The sequence below is a fragment of the Trachymyrmex cornetzi genome, unplaced genomic scaffold, assembly GCF_001594075.2.
Source record: "Trachymyrmex cornetzi isolate Tcor2-1 unplaced genomic scaffold, Tcor1.1 scaffold147, whole genome shotgun sequence".
NCBI classification, from domain to species: domain Eukaryota; kingdom Metazoa; phylum Arthropoda; class Insecta; order Hymenoptera; family Formicidae; genus Trachymyrmex; species Trachymyrmex cornetzi.
In genome coordinates this window covers 5,497,125-5,514,610 of record NW_017296059.1, presented here as the reverse complement: position 1 = coordinate 5,514,610, position 17,486 = coordinate 5,497,125, and the positions used below count along the sequence as shown (strand labels likewise).

At 32.1% G+C, this 17,486-nt stretch overlaps 3 protein-coding genes across 6 annotated transcripts in view; 1 reads left to right on the top strand and 2 right to left on the bottom strand.

Moving 5' to 3' along the window:
- The window catches only part of LOC108757612 (protein dimmed), a 23,806-nt gene extending 17,912 nt beyond the window's left edge, over positions 1–5,894 (top strand). For both annotated transcript variants that reach the window (XM_018502074.1, XM_018502075.1), the window contains exons 2-5: positions 2,369–2,524; positions 3,609–3,800; positions 4,556–4,692; positions 5,479–5,894. In XM_018502074.1, coding sequence (XP_018357576.1) covers positions 2,369–2,524; positions 3,609–3,800; positions 4,556–4,692; positions 5,479–5,632 — 639 coding nt within the window. In that variant the 3' untranslated portion in view covers positions 5,633–5,894. The remainder of the gene's footprint in view (positions 1–2,368; positions 2,525–3,608; positions 3,801–4,555; positions 4,693–5,478) is intronic.
- A 2,370-nt stretch (positions 5,895–8,264) lies between these two features.
- LOC108757897 (uncharacterized) lies at positions 8,265–10,788 on the bottom strand. 3 transcript variants are annotated; one of them, XM_018502585.1, is made up of 5 exons: positions 10,514–10,788; positions 10,312–10,453; positions 9,641–10,206; positions 8,905–9,142; positions 8,265–8,501 (listed from the first exon to the last, which is right to left on the bottom strand). In XM_018502585.1, exons 3-5 carry the CDS (start codon positions 9,828–9,830, stop codon positions 8,345–8,347), a joined length of 585 nt encoding a protein of 194 aa, XP_018358087.1. In that variant the 5' UTR covers positions 9,831–10,206; positions 10,312–10,453; positions 10,514–10,788; the 3' UTR covers positions 8,265–8,344. The 3 variants fall into 3 exon arrangements, with proteins under 3 accessions (XP_018358087.1, XP_018358088.1, XP_018358090.1); XM_018502586.1 differs by having other exon boundaries at positions 10,312–10,788; XM_018502588.1 differs by lacking the exons at positions 8,265–8,501; positions 8,905–9,142 and having other exon boundaries at positions 9,828–10,206; positions 10,514–10,787.
- Positions 10,789–11,068: 280 nt separating this feature from the next.
- Positions 11,069–16,298, bottom strand: Glob1 (globin 1). The gene is made up of 4 exons (XM_018502589.1): positions 16,123–16,298; positions 14,043–14,229; positions 12,315–12,540; positions 11,069–11,406 (listed from the first exon to the last, which is right to left on the bottom strand). The coding sequence occupies exons 2-4, from the start codon at positions 14,195–14,197 to the stop codon at positions 11,275–11,277; spliced, it is 513 nt and encodes a 170-aa protein (XP_018358091.1). The 5' UTR covers positions 14,198–14,229; positions 16,123–16,298; the 3' UTR covers positions 11,069–11,274.
- Positions 16,299–17,486: the final 1,188 nt, after the last annotated feature.

Genomic DNA, 17,486 nt, shown 5'->3' with positions numbered 1-17,486 from the left:
TGATTTGTCTATTTTTAACCAGAATTTCTATTAATACAATCAGACTCTTTTTCCAGTATATGTATTATATATATATAATTTATAATACGTATATATATATATATATATATACATTGAGAAAAATTTCTGGTTGAAAATAAATCAGAAAATTGTAATCCTATCAATTAAAATTCTAATTACCTCAACTAGAATCTTAATAGATTCAACTAGAAAATTCTGATTTATCTATTTGTAATCAGAATTCCTATTAATACAACCAGATTTTTTATCCAGTGTATGTATAGTAATTTGTTTACATATCGATTACTTTTATATTGTTATCATATTTATTTATCAAGATATATATATGTATCTATAAAATACATGATTCGTACATATTCGTATATACAGATAATATATATGTACATAACTCATAAAAAACAAAAACGTGCGCCAGAGAGGGACGGCAATAGAGTTACGATAAGTTATTGCAGCAGAGTTATCGATATCGGATACGACCTATTAAAAGATAGAGAAATGACTTTGTTATTATGCAGCGTGTTCTCGCAAAATTTATGTATCATTGTAGCGATAGAAAAGTGTCCTGAAAAATTGCACTTTGTATTTCGCGTAAAACGATATTTCGCCACTTTGCGATTGTAGGTCGATTTGTCATGCTTGCTGGCAATATTGCGTGCGTTAACATAATACAAGCATGCGTTTACGAATCGAATGTGCGTGGGGCTGCAAATTTTCGCTACCGACGTATCCACTCGGCGGTTAATTATAATCGCATTAAGCTAATATGTTCCTAAATGAATAATGTGTCGTAACTACATGTTGTGGAAAACTTCGCATAAACTTTGTATTAATTCGATGTGAAAGATATCGAGTGAATAAAATAAACTGTATCGAAATATTAATCAAGGAATTTATACAAGGAAATATATTGATATAATTAATAAGTTAATGTAATTTTGTAACTTTTTATTTTCGGAAAATATTAATACGAGAAAAACTACCTTTTTTAACGTATATTGAAAAAAGAGTCTGGAAATAGCTATCAAATGTTAAGTAAAATAATTTCAATCAAACATTCGTATAACTAAATATTAATATGATTAAACATAATTATACTCTTCTAAATATTTAATAAGTATTACCAAACATAATAATATATAATACCAAACTAATCGTAATTTAGTAATAATTATTAAATATTTAGAAAAGTATAAAATTATTTTCGATTACATTAATGGAACATTGAAATTATTTTGCTCAACGATTGACAGCTATTAGACTCTTTTTTCAGTGTTTAATTTAAAATGAAGGAATCTACGGAAAATTCGGCGTTGCATACGAATTCCTTCGAGAAACATCAGGAGGTTTGAAAAATCGAAAGTTAATTATTCCCGATAATATCGTGCATTATGCAACTCCACTGTATTGCTCAATCTCATAGACAGCCCGAGCTGACTGTATTACTGTTCGTGCGTTTACGCATCAAGGTTTGACGAAATCATAATATCATAAGAGCAATCGCATGAGCGCTTGATAGCGGGAGAAAGTAAGAGCCATGGAGAAGTCGTGTTTCGCATCCACCTCGAATCACCGATCTCGATTCTGACAGCCGGATTGGTCCAATCTGACATGTGCACACGCGGCCGCGAGCGGCAATTCTTGGCATTGAAGAGCAAAGCAGGAAAAAGGGGATACCCCGATTTGATAATATCATCACCCACACGTGCTCGTGTTGACCTCTTTCTCTCTCTCTCTCTCTCTCTCTCTCTCTCTCTTCCCATCTTGCTTTACTCGCATTAACAGAGCCAATGTTTTAAAGAAGCAGCATCGTGATTTATAGTCTGATAGTCGGGTATTTCAGAATCGTCGAACGAGACATTAGCGTCAGCGTCGATAATGACGTTTAATCTTGATAGATGATTCTAAAACTTTTTCTCTGCAATGAATCGTAACGTAAATTATTGCATTATATGCATCCCGTAAGATGTAGTTTATTATAAATCATATAAAGTGTATAATAATATATAATTATTTCTTTTTCGAAATCTTAAATAACATCATTATTTTATCTTGCATAAACATATCTATATTTATAGCAGACACTTTAAATGTGATATAATTTAATCGTTATATAATATTTTTTATACATAGCTACAACATCATAAGAACTTAATTAAAGATATAACTTTTAATTATTTCTTTCCACTCATCATTTATTACAAGCGTGTGTTTACTTTTTACCGTTTATAATTATGAAAAAGATAGGAAGAGCTGCAACGATATTTGCGTAAGAAGAGCGTTTCCTGCTTTCTTTTCTAGTATTTTTCTAGCACTTACGCATTTTTGAAGATAATGCGGTCTGTTACAGAGGGATCGAGCTGTGATTTTGATCGGAATAATGCGAAGCCTGGATAGGCTATCGGGTAGCGACCAAGACTGCGGTGATCGGGAAATGTACATCGACCTGGACGACGCCTCCGTTGACTCGCTTACCGGCAAACGTACTCGCCACCATGTCGCGGAGGTATTTCACCTATTCTTTTCTCTCTCTCTCTCTCTCTCTCGTTTCCCTTTTTTTATCGCTCTCTGTGACGCGCGTTATCTCGGCCCAGGCTTTTAAAGTTCCGTAAGCATTTACACCGAATAAGAAAAGATACTCGACCCACATAATTCTTTATTATCGTGCCGATTTGATAAGACACAGGCTTTTCCGACGCTTCTTGATTTGTAGCACGACGAAATAGATAATTCGCAATGAGACACGAATACAATGTTCAGTGCAATGCGATACATAAACAAAATTAGTTGACTTTGACCGAATTCGATGAGTAGGCAATAAATTAGTTTTAAAAGCAAAAACCGTTGGATGTAATACGTGGAACAAATGTCGCTCATTATCAGTTATCCAAATTGAGTAAATTATTTTTTTTATCAGCATTATGCAGCACCGAAGGAAATTGCAAACATTTTATCTATGAGCATTTATCGCTCAGACAAATATCCTCGAAACGCATTGTTAAAAGGAGGGACAAGGGGGTAAAGAGGTTAAATAAGTTCTTTTGTTGATGAAAATAGCACGGTAAGATCTTCGGTTAGATTAGATTAGAAAATACTATTATGTAAGACGTTATCACGCATTAAAATAATCACTTTTGCTTGTGTCGATTATATTTGGACGCACCTGTGAATAACAAGTTCTTTAAAATACAGTAAGATAATCATTTTTCTTATAAAATTAATTCAAAATAAATATTAAATTAACAGTGAATTTAGAGTAAATTTAAAAAATTAATCATATTCTCTATATAATTTACATCATAAAATTTTACATCATAACAAAATATTTATATTACCATGTCATACATAAAACACAATTAAAGATAATAAAACGACCGTACAAGATATTTGTAAACGCTCTGTGTTCATTGAATGGATTGAGAGTCGCAAATATTATTACATTAGCACAATTTTCGAATGTAAATTGTTTCTTTGTGGGAAGTTTTCAAATGGAGATTCGTTCGTATCTTCATCGCGTTGGGCTATGAAACACCAAGCAAGAGCAAATATTTGACGAAGATCTATTCTGTTATGAACCGAACGAAAAACAGGTGGGCGAGGAGAGCGACAGCAGCGGAAGCGAGAGGAGTCCGAAGCAGGCGAAGAGAAGAAATCGCGGCAGTGCGCCGCCGACCACGAGGAGACGGAAAAGCGGAATTTCCGCGCGCGAGAGGAACCTGAGGAGGCTCGAGAGTAACGAGAGAGAGAGAATGAGAATGCACTCCCTCAACGATGCCTTTGAGGTAACAGTTTATTGCTTCCTCAGGCAGCTTTCGCTTCGTCGTCGCGTCGACGAGCGCGACGAACTTTGCTAAAAACTTTCGAAGAACGAGAAACTTTCGCTACGGAACATTAAATCACGAACAATAAGAGTGAAAATAATCGAAGTATAATCGATTTTTATCCCATAAACACGTCATTCTGCACGGATTGCTGAGCAACGGAAATGCCATATATTTTAAACACTTATAAGTGAAAATTAGATCAATAAAATCAAATAAGATAAAGAAATTATTATTATTATTATTTATTATTATCAAACACAAAAATCTGCTTCGATTGAAAATAGGATTCTTTCTTTTATTTAAAATATACTTTGGCGATAAAATATTTGAAAGATATTGTAGTTAAAAATACTATAATTTTTTACTAATATTTGCTTCTCATGCTAAAAAAAGACGATTTGTTTATTTAACTCGGTTATATTACGATCATTACTTATTACTACGCGAAATGGTGTCGATAGGCATTAAACGACAAAAATAACGCAAACGATAACGATATGTAAAAAATTGATTTATGTGGAAGATAAATGACAACTTGCAACTGCAGCTCTATCCGATAAATAATTCTTTTATTGACTGATCATGCGTAGCATCGTTAAAAATGTATCAACTTTCGACCATATTTGATTAGATTGCAAGTCGTTATTTATCACGAATGCGACTCGATGTAATAGATAGACTTTCAATCCACTTCTCCCGGTTGTAATTTACAGCAATTACGCGAGGTAATACCACACGTAAAAATGGAGAGGAAGCTCAGCAAGATAGAAACGCTCACGTTGGCTAAAAATTATATAATAGCACTGACGAATGTCATATGCGAGATGCGCGGCGAAGAACAACCGTACACGTGAGTATTGTTCTAACCTAGTGTTTTGTTAAATCGCAACATAGCGTGAAATAATTATCCGCTATATTAAAATTAAACAATTCATATGTGAAGAACTAAATAAAGAGAAAAAAAAATAGAAGAATGAATATTTACACTGAGAAAAAAATAGCCTAAATTTAAATAAATATTTATTTGAATACTACCAACTAAATATTTACTTACAATAAATAAATATTTACTTAATAAAAAGAAGTGATTGTTAAATCAAACTAATGCCTTTTATATCAAATAAATATATTTTTATATTTAATGAACATTTAATTGGTGCTGTATTCAAATAAATATTAATTGAAATTTAGATTTTTTTTCACGGTGTAGATAAATATTTTATATAATATATTAAAAGCATTAAAATAAGATCGGAAAAAAAAATATTTTTTATGGGATTTTATATTTTAAATGTGTTACAGAAATGTTAATATAAAATCTAAACTATTCTCCAAATTATCTATTAATCTTTTACAATCTAAAATATTTTTACATGTAGAATAAAAGTGTGCTATACAAGTATAAAAAATAATATTATGGTTTGACAAAATATTATAATGATGTATTTTATTTAAAAGATGAGTGATATAGAAAATTTACTGTACGCATCATTTTTTTCTTTAAAAAAAAACTATTATTTCTTGAAACTTTTACTTAAAATATCTTTCTAAAATAGACGAAATCATTGAAACACATGAAATGTGTAATCAAAATGAAACATTCTATATGTATATTAAAAAAAATGTTCTTTTTCAGATTTGTCGATGGCGAATGCGGTTCTAGCAGCGGTGACAGTACCGGCCAACTAGAATTAAGCGGGGGCGAACAACCGGACGAATCATCCCCCGCGTCGATTCACGAGACCAACAACAACAGTCTTCTCCACGAAGATCTAGAACGCAGGATCTAAGAAAATTCGATCTACACGACAAGTGTCGGGACACTGTACATGCACACAACCACGCACACATACACGCGCACACATACACGCACAGACTCTGTGATAAACTATCATATTAGTGCCTTTCGTAGAGACAGCAATCCGCGACGATTTGCTCATTACTCGCCATGGATCTTCGTAGATCGTCGTACGTTTTGAAAAATCCGTGCAACAAAACGATGAGTCCGCCGGGATGCAATAAAAGAAACGCAAGAATAGGAAGAAGGGAAAACAAATAGAAAGAGAAAAATAAGATAAACATAACGAAATATAGCGAAATGAATGAAGAAAGGACAAGAAAAAGAGAAAAATAGAAAGAATACGCGTTTTTAGATACGTAATACATGGGACGTTTCCGATCTAGCGCATAATCCTTTTCAAAGAGAGATTTCTCGAGGAGTCGAGATGTCCTTAGAAGAAGTTTCATAGAAAGCCATTATTTTTATAACTTAATTTCTATCTACTACGCTAGAGAAATATCTTAACAGCCAAACCCCTAAGATTCCATTATAATTATATTTGTCTAAAATGATTTGTGGGACAACGTATTTTAGACATTATATTTTTCTTACGTAGTTGAATTTATAAAAAGTTTAGCTCGTTATTTAAAAAAACAGCTCAATTCTCATTCCCTTTTAACTCAAGAATGAGTGATGTAAAATGAAGCAGGCAACAAAATTCTTATTAGTCTATTTTCTTATCTAGGGCTGAAAAAGATAATGTACTTCTCCAAATATCTAAGTAATGACGTGTTCAGGTAGAACGTGCATCTCGCTGTACATATAGAATATATATCGAGAGAGAAAGAGACAGAGTGAGAGAGTGAGAGAGAGAGAGAGAGAAAGAGAACATATCCAGAAAATATTTATATCGTATGGCACATCAAATACACCGAAAATGACGGTTGTGCAAATTCACATCGTGAGTTTTTCTGTCGATTAAATATCGATTAATTTATTCTTTTATCAACATTGCCGACTTTTAGTGCAAAATATTATCACGCTAGTTACAACTACTACTACTATTATTACTATTACTTTTATTCCTATTACTAATACTATTCTGTTACTATATTGCTACACTATTACTACTGCAATCATCACTCCTACTATTATTCCTACTACTATAACTATACAACTATCATTCCTATATAGAATACCATTGTTACATGGTTAGAGATATTATCTTTTAATATTTTATTTCAAATAATATTCTATTATTTTAAAATCTCTTTTTGTGAAAGATTATTATTATTACTGTTATATTATTACATTATTATTATTATTGTTACTATATTAAATTAATAACACATTAATTTAATGTTTCTCGTTGTAGTGATATCATCTGTTGCAACATATGCGTTTCATTCGCATTTCTCCGTCCGCGAATTATCTAAATGACAAACACTTTATTCGCCAATTGGTATTAACCAATCGCAATAACTACATTTATAATCTTTTCCAATCATCAGTTTTATTTTTAGCTGCAAGCTGTACACATAATTTAAGTAATAACAGTTTGGTGGCCAATTACAAACGTAATTAACAAATGTAAAATTAATTAAATTACATTTGATGATTACCAACAGATTCATTACACTTTACCCATTTCTGTTTCAAAGATTATTAATTGTTACGTAAGTAATTTTGCATAAAGACGAAGCATAATAGTGGTATGGTAGACCTAAACAGACTAATCAAGCTAACAGATAGCAATTACGTTAAAATTTGTTAACTGTACATTTGCGACAAATCAAATGCAGCTGATTTATTAGTTTCGTAACTATTATAACGTTCATATATAAATGCATGTTACTATTAGATAGATTAATTGTTCAGTCGCAATTTTACGTCTCGAAGTCATAAGTCGTAAGAAAGTTTACAGTCGATTATCGCAATTATTAATATATGTGTAACAGTTGTCATCATGCGCGCTATTATCATATCGTTGTTATCATTATCATTGTCACTGTCATTGTGATGGTAGTTGCCATGTTCATTGTTTCACACGCCACACGTTTGTATTTTACTATTATTGATATTATTATTGAATAGCGTATTATTACGATTAAATATCGCATTCACATAATTTTCTGTATTTGTGCGTATGAATCATTTCCATAACCATGCAATTAGCTAAAGATGACTAAGATTTTAATCGTGTTTCTCACTTTCTAAAAAAACTATACAGTTAAACTTAAGGTGGCTTTAATATTTATGGAAACGGTCCTATCATGAAAGATTTACATGGCACAGTTTTATTATAATGCGACATTTTTCATGTATACATTCGTGTTGTATTTAAAAAATTTTACACAAGAATACAGGGTAATTAAGTTGCTCACCCATATATTATAACTTCTTTCCTAAATGCCTTAAATTATTAAAAAGAAAAATGTTTCGTTTTAAGAGATTTATATTGTAATAAAAGCAATTCTATATTCACCGCACATTTTTTTTCGAAAATATCAAGATTGCTTTCCTCTTTTTCTTAAATAACATGATAAAATATTGAGATTTTCTAATTTTGTAATGCACTTTTATTTACATTAACAAAAAATGAGCTTAACAAAGTGAGAATAAAGAAAAACGTTTTTATTATTATTAATTTATTCTTTAACATGTGGATATTTATATTTTAGAAACTTCACTTAAACTTAAATAGAAAGGAAGAACATTATGTTTAATTTTTATTACTCTTGACGGTATGTATGATAATGGCCACAATTAAAACAAATAGCGTTCCTAGCAATCCAAGCAGTACAGCCATAAGAATTGTATCGATTGTTAACCACGGATTTTCCTCTTGAATCCACGTAATAGATGTTGTTGTAATTAAGCTGCAAACGTAATGAATACTTGATGTATTATTTAAACAAAATTATATTTTATATTAAAAGAAACAATATAGAAGTTAAGTAAAATAGTCGAATTATAATCAGAGCTGTGCAACATACTTTATCTAAAATACATGAATCTTTAATTAATTTATGAATATTTTGAAGAAATAGTAAATATAAAAACTTTTCGTATTGTATTTGATTTAAATAAGAATTTTTAGTACTTATTATTATAACAATTTGTAATTCTCATTATTTAATTTCAATGTTTAGATATACTTTCTCTTCGCCGCTTTATACTTTACAGATAAGATATATTTTATGGCTATTTTGCATTCTGTAAAGGATATTTTGATCGTGTTTTGCACAGCTCTGAGTATAATTAGCAATGTGGAATGCCGACGTGCTGGTTTCCATTTCTTCCTCAGCGAGCTCGTCGAAGGACAACGTAATAGCATTGTCCAGATCCTTTCCCAGTTGTTTGAAGGTGGTTTTGCCAAGCCAATCAGCGAGATCGTTGCGATTTAGCTGTCGAAGTCGGTGTACAATCGCCGCGTGCGTCTTTCCCCGGCCCTCCTCGGGAGAACTATTCCAATGAAGGAGTAGACGCAGACACGGGATCTCCTCGTCCACCTTACGCTCTTTTATTCGCGGGAATGATTGAATGTTAATTAAATCATTCGAAGGGTAAATAAAGCTATTAATAAAATTCTTGCGATGTATGCAAGATTACACAGAAAGAACGATTTTGCTGAAGATCTAAAATTTACCTACAGATTTAAAAATAATTTTGTTGGATTATTAAAATAATTATGTGGAACACTCGAGATACAGATTGCTAGAAATATGTCAAAACTTTTGCAGCGTTGCTTATCACGCTTGAGTTTCCTACTCTCTGAATTTTTTAAAATCTTACTGTAAAGAGTGAAAATTGAATTAGTCTTGAAAAAGAGTGACTCAACTTTTAATCTTTGAGTGAGATTTCACTCTTCAGTGAGATTTACTGTAAAAGTTTTAGAGAGTACATTAATTATTTGGATGGTCTGACAAAATTATTTTCCGATTTTTATCTACCTAAATTTTTAGATACTTCACCAAAATCGTTCTTTCCATGTAGAACCACGGAAAGAAGAGCTGACCTGCCTCGGCCAAGCTGCTCGGCAAGTCATAAGTCGTATAATGAAGCGCGGCGATTAATCGCCTACATTCGACCAGGCTCAGTCGAGCTGCGAGATACTCCAATTCGCTTAAATTCACATCTATCGTACCGTGGATTCTTAAGACAAAAATTATCGCGATAATTACGACATAAATAACGATCGCCCGCATTTTTCTTGAAACAAGACGTTACAGAAAGAGAAAGAATCGCGCAGATAAAAACAAAAGATTATTCTGTTATAGCATGTGCTTTTATTTCTTTTCAATTCAAAAAGATGTCTCATTTTCGTTGCCTCGTTTACTTATGGATTAACCTTCTCCGAGATATCATCGTATCTGCCTCGTTCTTCGTCCCTTTTTCTTTTTTCTGTAACATTTGTAGCAGGGAGTCGGTGACGGGGTCTCCAATCTCTCCGCCCTTACTGGTTCCTTTGGGATAATCGGCGCGGTAACTTCCGTCGTCTGTATCAAGTCCGGCGACACGGGTCTTTTCTTCTTTTTCCGCAACTTCTTTCGTCCTTCCTCGATGTCGGGAGGGAAATACTTTCTAAATGGATTTTTACACTCTGATCAGTCGTTTTTTATATTTTATTAAATCTCGGAACCTGCTGAGAATTGCATCATATAAATAATAGTTTTTTTATATACTGACTCCTTTTTCCGTCTTCCTGTCAGTTTATCAATGATCCTCGCACACTTATTTCTCACAAACAGGGTGCAGCAGCAAGTGCAAATTATAATCGCGATTATAATGCCACCGATGACGTGTATGGACAAGGAGATCGCTTGGCGTCCTAAAATACATCGTGCCAATCACGAATGTCATTGCTCCGGAAATCCTTCGTTCGACTCACCTGATAAAATATCGTGAATGGTCACGTTGGTATTATTCATTCCTTGTTTTTTCAAAAGCTCTCCATATCATTCTGTCCTATCGTTTCGGCAAATGTTAGTAGGAAACAATAAGGATAAGTAATTGACATTTTGCGGTTAGGCGAATCAAATAACGCACATTTGGCTAACGTCACGTTTTGTTGATGTTGCGCAATGTGAGGTCTGATCGATCGCGAAAAATAAAATTTTTTTAATGATAGAAAAAGAAAGGTTAATAACATGTTAGATTAATGAAATAAATTTATCCAATATATATATTAAGTTAAAAACTTTAAATAAAATTACAGTCACAAAACTCAGTACTTTCTTCTATGTAGACAAAAAAAACTTGTAATCTTTAAAAACCTTTAATTTCCTAATTTTATTTAATGTAAAACTTGATGGAAGGACAATTTTTCGCACTAATTTCATACAAGATATATTTTATTGTCACATGGACATATGTATGTACAAATTTCATTACAATATCGCATCATATTGATCTCGTTAATCACAACTTTTATTTCTTGAAACGTCAATATAATATAAAAAAACCTGCTAAATCTCCGTCGTGCAAAAAGTTATATATATAAGTTTCGTTAATATCATCTTGCGAAAAACATATCGATGTCATGATTGATTAAACTTTTTGATAATGTTATTTTCAAAAAGCGATATATAATACGTGCCACAGGTTTATTATTTACAAACAATTAAAAATTTGCGATTGTGTTTGAGCATCTCAATTTGTGTACACCTGACAGATTCTCGAAAAGATCAAGTCCAAGGTTTTTTTCCAAGCCTCTTGTACCTCTGACGTATATTGCTTTCCGAATAAGGAGGGAAACGCTGCTAGTATCACCTGTTTCAAATTCTGAAAGATATTTATTACAATTATTTATAACAATTATATCTTAAGATAAAAACACATACAGAGTTAATGGTTGCGTTTAATAGAGTTAATAGAGTCAAATAAAGTCAAATAGAAACTATAGCAATCAAAGTCTTAAACGATCTAGCTGGATCTTAAATGCTTCTATGATTCTGAATTTATATACTATGTATGTAGTCCTTTTTTGAAACGCGCGCCGAAATGATTTTTCGGTCTTAAAACACTAATTCTCCTAAACTACTGCAGTAATATTACGAGTTAAAATTGACTAGCAATTTTAATAATTTTTTGATGCTTTTTCGTATCTTCGAAACAATCTTAATTATGCTGAGTGACATATTAAAATTTGTAAATAATTAATTCTTATTGCGAAAAATATTACCTCGGCCGGGAGTCGAACCCGGATCTCTTACATTTCATGCGAGGCTTTGATTGCTACAGTTTTTATTGTGTTATCACACATATACGGTCCTATAATATATTATAGAGTCAAATAAAGTTAATAGTTGCATTTAATAGAAAAAAAACTGATCAATGAGCGCACACTGATTAATTTTCTCTGCTGAAAGTAGTCAATATCGATCTGGTAAGTATCAGTACACAAGATAGAAAATTATCAGCTTATTCCGAAGAGTAATTTTGTGAAATAATTTTATACAGGAAGCAAAGATAATTCATTAAGATTTAAGATCGTTTTACATCTATAAAAAAAACTTGTGTATTTTAAAAAATAAGCATTTAAGAATAAAAGATGTACGTTTGTAAATTTATTTACTTGAAAAGATAGTAAAAATGGATCAAAGTTTATAAACAAAATTTTAGATACAAGATATATTAATGTTACGTCATTGAAAAAAATGTAAAAGATAAAAAGATAAACATTTACTTACCTCAAACTGCTCTGGTGTTTGTCCACGAGCCTTGTGTTTTTCGGTAAAATTAATCAAGCTTGCTTCCATCAATTCTGGATCGTGCATTTGTTCAATCACTTTGCCAAGCGTTGCTACGATATTAATGCAGTGCGCTTGAAACCTCTTATTTTTTGGCAGTTCATCGAGAGGGACGTCCTTAAACGACTTAAATTCTTTTTGACTTTCTGGATATTGTTTGAAAAAGCTATAAAAAATGTGACATGTTGAATTCGCGAATAAAACGAGCAGTTTTGAGGAAGTGAGATTAAGATGCAAGTCGTTTTAGGGCTAATCCGTCGTTGAAATTGTATGAAATTATGATATAAAAGTGAAAAATTAGAGAAATTTTGTTACATTGTACAAAGATAATGATGATGAGGACGTAATTTCTCGTTGTTAAAAAGCAAAAGCAGAAGCTAATATGGGTGAGCAACTTAAATTAATTATTCTGTAAGTATATATAATTTACAATATCACGAAAATTACGAAACTGACCAAGTTTTCTTAACGCATCATTAAAAAATGCTCTATCGCTTTTATTACATTTCGATATAAAACAAGCCTAAGATTTATAACTTTAAACTATCCAAATTTAAATTTAGACTTGATTACGTTATTATAAGTTGATGTTTTAGTAATGTTAGTATTTTGCATTCAACATTATTTATATTATTATAATATTTTATAGATAGAAGATGGAACAACAAAACAATCTATAGCAAAAGCCAATTACTTGCATGTAATGTTAAGTTAATAATATTCTAAAACTGCGTAGATGTGAGGTGCGCATATTAAAGCCAATAATTTTGCAGAAAATTTTGCAAAATCCCCGATTTTTCCTTAATTTCTCTAACCGTTTTCAATTTCCCTGATTTCTAATTTTGTTGCAACCTTGATATGTTAGAGGAATAAATTATAAATAGCTTCTATCGCAAAATAGTCAACACAACATGATTGCAAGATGTCGCAATAATTTACCCCGGTGTCACATCTGATAATGAAAGCGGCGTTGAAATTTTCATAGCGTGCGTTCTGCTGCATCTTTTGCGACGCACCGCGACGCAATGCGCATTAACAAACGCGAATGGTTTCGACGAGACGTGAGGGTGTTGACAACGAGACCCATAGTGCGTGACATGGGTTTTTTTATCATGTGCACACCAGATATATACGCTTCGGCGAATCATTAAATGAATGGCTTGTTAGAATGCGGAAGTACTTCTTGAGCGAGGAAGCTTCGGTCGCGTTGAAAGAATTTCTCAACGCATCGCGGCTATCATTTAATGCAAGCTCACTCATCATGAGTGAGCTTATATTAAAATCTTTTATTTCTATCTAATTATCTAATTAAGTAAGTAAATATTTCGATTACACCGAAATGTTTAAGTAATATTTTAATAAATATTTAATTAATAATTTAATAAATATATTTAATTAACTAATATCCGCTTTAACTGAAAATAAGATTTCTTTTACTCTTAGTTAGATTTATTCTTATCGGTTCAATATTATATTATAATTCTTGTATTTTACATTAAAATCTCTTATTTATAGAAAACATTATTCTTGAGGTCTTTTAATGAAGATTACGTGGTTTTACCAGTGCGGTTATTTCTGCGGTTTTCGCATGATCGAAGTTACGAGTACAAATTTAATGAAAAGTGTGTGTGGAGCGGATGAAAAAAACGGCAATTCATTCACACTCACGCTATTACAAGAGCGACTCCGACCGATACTTCGTCTTTACGAACGATCGCCCATGTGTTCTGCACCAGTTTCTTTTGCTTCTCGGTCAGGCCGAGTTTCTCGTCTAATTTATTGTCGTTCAGAAAGAAATCAAACAGACCACGGAACAGTGCCATGTTCGCGTCAGCGAGTGGGAACAGAGCCTGATCTATGGAAAACAATTGCACCGTTGATCAGATGATTATTCCACAAATGATCTTCACAATAGGAGACTTAACTTCTCGTTAAGAACAACTAAAGAAATTTACTCGTATATGCGGTATTAACGTTAAATGTAATAGATGGTAATTTTTTAATGTTTCTTTGCAAAACTTGATGATCACTCGATCACGATTTAATCGCGTGCATTCTCTAAATTTTTTGCAGTGAAATCTTACTCTAAAGAGTAAAATCTCACTCTTTAGAATGAGATTCCATTCCAACAAATTTTAAGACTATTTTTACAATTAATATCTAATAAAGGATCGGATAAAAAATGATCTCAAAGAAAGATATGAAATATTTGGATGAAATAGTTATTTTTGTCGTATCTTAAATATATTAAGCAATATAAACATAAATATAGTAGGCTAATGAGAGTCAGCAACGATAAACGGCGCAATTATTTAGTGAACAATCAATATTCAAATATTGGATTGATGTCTTCTTTATTTGAACACTCCATGTTCCATGATGATTAACAACGCTGCAATTTTGGTAATTTGCGAGTGATTTAAGCATTATGGACATGTGAGCTAACTATACTTGTATTATGCTTGCTGAGGAGGACTCCAAAGAGAGTCGAAACGCACAAATAAAGAAGACATCAATCCAATATTTGAATATTGATTGTTTACTAAATAATTGCGCTATTTATCATTGCTGATTCTCATTAGCCTATATTTATGTTTATATTGTTAAAAATTCAAGAGTTATAATTATTCTTGTTAAATGTATTAATTATTTCAGATAATATTATATCCAAATTCATATTTCTTAAAATAATAAAAATCCAACATTAACTAATTTATTACTGAAAGACAATTAATTATCTATTTGGAGAACTTACTTTAAATATTATTAAAGCAGTGAACAATACTTTTAATACTCAAAATAAATAATTAATTACTGTCTTTCAATATTAAATTGGTTCATATTATATTTCTATAAGGAACATGAAAACTGTACGATACTGAAATGTAGTAGAGAAAGATGCGAGAAAATACGTAGTCATATTTAAAAAAATAAATAAATACTTTTATATGAAAACAAGCGTTATCTCTGAATATGTAAACTGCTTCGGCATTATATAAGCGACAGTAATCTGGATTTGCGCATTCGTTAAAAAGAGAAAAACGCCCTTTTTAATATACAACATTTGCACGCACGTTGAATGTTAACCAACCGATTATTTATTACGCGATACAAACAGATCATTGCAACAGATGGTTTTCTCGCGTTCTCCGAGATCGATTAATAAAATTCGCGCGCAAAGATCACGATAAAATATTTAACAGTAAGCTAATAAAGAAAATGAAAGGAGCGACGAATTCAAAGCAAGATCAAGCGTCATTCGAGCGTTCGTACGAGCGACTCTCGTTCGCGACATCAATTCAGCCTTTGACAATGCTTTTGAGGCTTCCATGGATAACTTTCTGTACAGAAGCTATGCGTTTCACGGATTATCTTCATATCCAGATCCATCATTAGGGGAGCTTTTCAGCAAGAGACACAAATTGACACAAGAGTCATCCTGTCCTTGTTCGATAATCAGTAAGAAACAAAGACAGAAACAATGATTCTCGTGTCGATTTGTGCCTCTGCTGGAAAGCTCCCTAGAATGCCAACGTTTCGTGAACATTATACAGTTTACTTTATTATGAGAAACAGCCTGATACAAAACGTTGGCATTGTAATAATGGATCTGAACACAGAGACAATCCGCGAAACGCATAGCTTCTGCAATTAAGCTTTTCTTTTTCTCTCGATTTCGGTATCGCAATTGCTTAAATCGCTCGTGAATGAATTAGAGATAGAGCGTGAAAGATAACTGAGCTAATACCAGAGGCAGAGCGAGGAAGAGAAACGGGGCGGCTGGAAGCACTGCGCGAGCGACTATACGGACTGACACGATGAGGCCTCGCTTATCGAGAATCGTATCAATTACGTTGTAATTCAGTACGATATGTCACGTGCCACGCGTGCACTGGTCAAGCGGCGACTACTCGATGTCGGCGGCCGATCTAACTATTTTAAAGTCGTCCCCACTCCACTTCCGAAGATAACCCGATGGAGGAATTGCGTTATACGCGAGACGTTTCCATAAGACAAACTCCGTGAACTGGACTATTTTTAGAAATCTCGATTGAAGGATTGAACAATGACAGGAAATACATAACGCTGATAATGAGCAGTAGGATCATTCCTCTTTCGATTATTTTGTTAATTGAATCTAGTAGAACGACGACTATGTAGTGAGATTTGTTTCGTCTGTCGATTTGGGGAAGCAAAACTGCGTTTCTACTTGCATTTAAATGTAAATGCGTGTGTAATATTTTATTTAAATTAATCCTTACTTCTGTAATATTTTGTTTTATGTTCATGTATTCTATGCAATTAATTTTAATTATATTTTTAGAATCTTTAAGATGCTATAAAAGTTTTGAATAATGCGCATTTAAATATTTTATATATTATATATATATATATTTTTTTTAAATTTATTAATACTTATATATATAATATATTTTCACGACTTTGTAATATTTTTATAAATTAAAAAATTTCGAATCCTAACACACATAAAATTTTTTTTCTCATAACTACAACTACTTTTGTTTGATGAAACTTATTAGAAATTAATATCATACTGTTCATATAGCACCAAATTTTGCAGCAGCATTGCTGCAACGTTTGCAATGTTATTGCAATATTACTAGAATAATAATTACGTTCCGTAGAGGAAGTAGCTTTGCAACTATTATGAAACTTTTTAATATAATTAGCTGCGTTCAGCAAAAAAAGCAGCTTTGCAACTGTTGTAAAATTCTTGAATATGATTGGTTTATACATTTAGATCCAGTGAGAAACCAAGGGCAAGATCAATCATTGCAAAGCTGCTTTTACTGCTGAACGCAGCTATTGGTTTTTTTCTTTAGTTTCTTACTGAATCTAAGTGTATAAATTAATCATGTTAAAAGAATTTTATAACAGATACAAAGCTGCTTTCTTTACTGAATACAGCCATATTTCAGTGTTCAATATTATTGGAACGATCTCTGTGTTGTATATATATATATGTCTTTGTATAAATATATATACCCCATACACGCAGTTCTTCAAAGAATTTAAGGACGTTTATATATCCTTATATAAGATATCCCCAGGATGTCTGTCGGAGAATTGCGTTGTGTGGAACTATGGATA

Bases quoted from the DNA above. Each gene is read 5' to 3' on its own strand.
- Glob1 (XM_018502589.1), bottom strand. From the start codon at position 14,197: ATGGCACTGTTCCGTGGTCTGTTTGATTTCTTTCTGAACGACAATAAA. The intron at 12,541-14,042 runs GTGAGTGTGAAT...CATTTTTTATAG, and splicing joins GGAGTCGCTCTTGTAATAGC to CTTTTTCAAACAATATCCAG. The intron at 11,407-12,314 runs GTAAGTAAATGT...AATATCTTTCAG, and splicing joins AAACACCAGAGCAGTTTGAG to AATTTGAAACAGGTGATACT.
- LOC108757897 (XM_018502586.1), bottom strand. From the start codon at position 9,830: ATGCGGGCGATCGTTATTTATGTCGTAATTATCGCGATAATTTTTGTC. The intron at 9,143-9,640 runs GTCAGCTCTTCT...CGCGAATAAAAG, and splicing joins GAGCAGCTTGGCCGAGGCAG to AGCGTAAGGTGGACGAGGAG. The intron at 8,502-8,904 runs GTCGGCATTCCA...TTACGTTTGCAG, and splicing joins GAAGAAATGGAAACCAGCAC to CTTAATTACAACAACATCTA.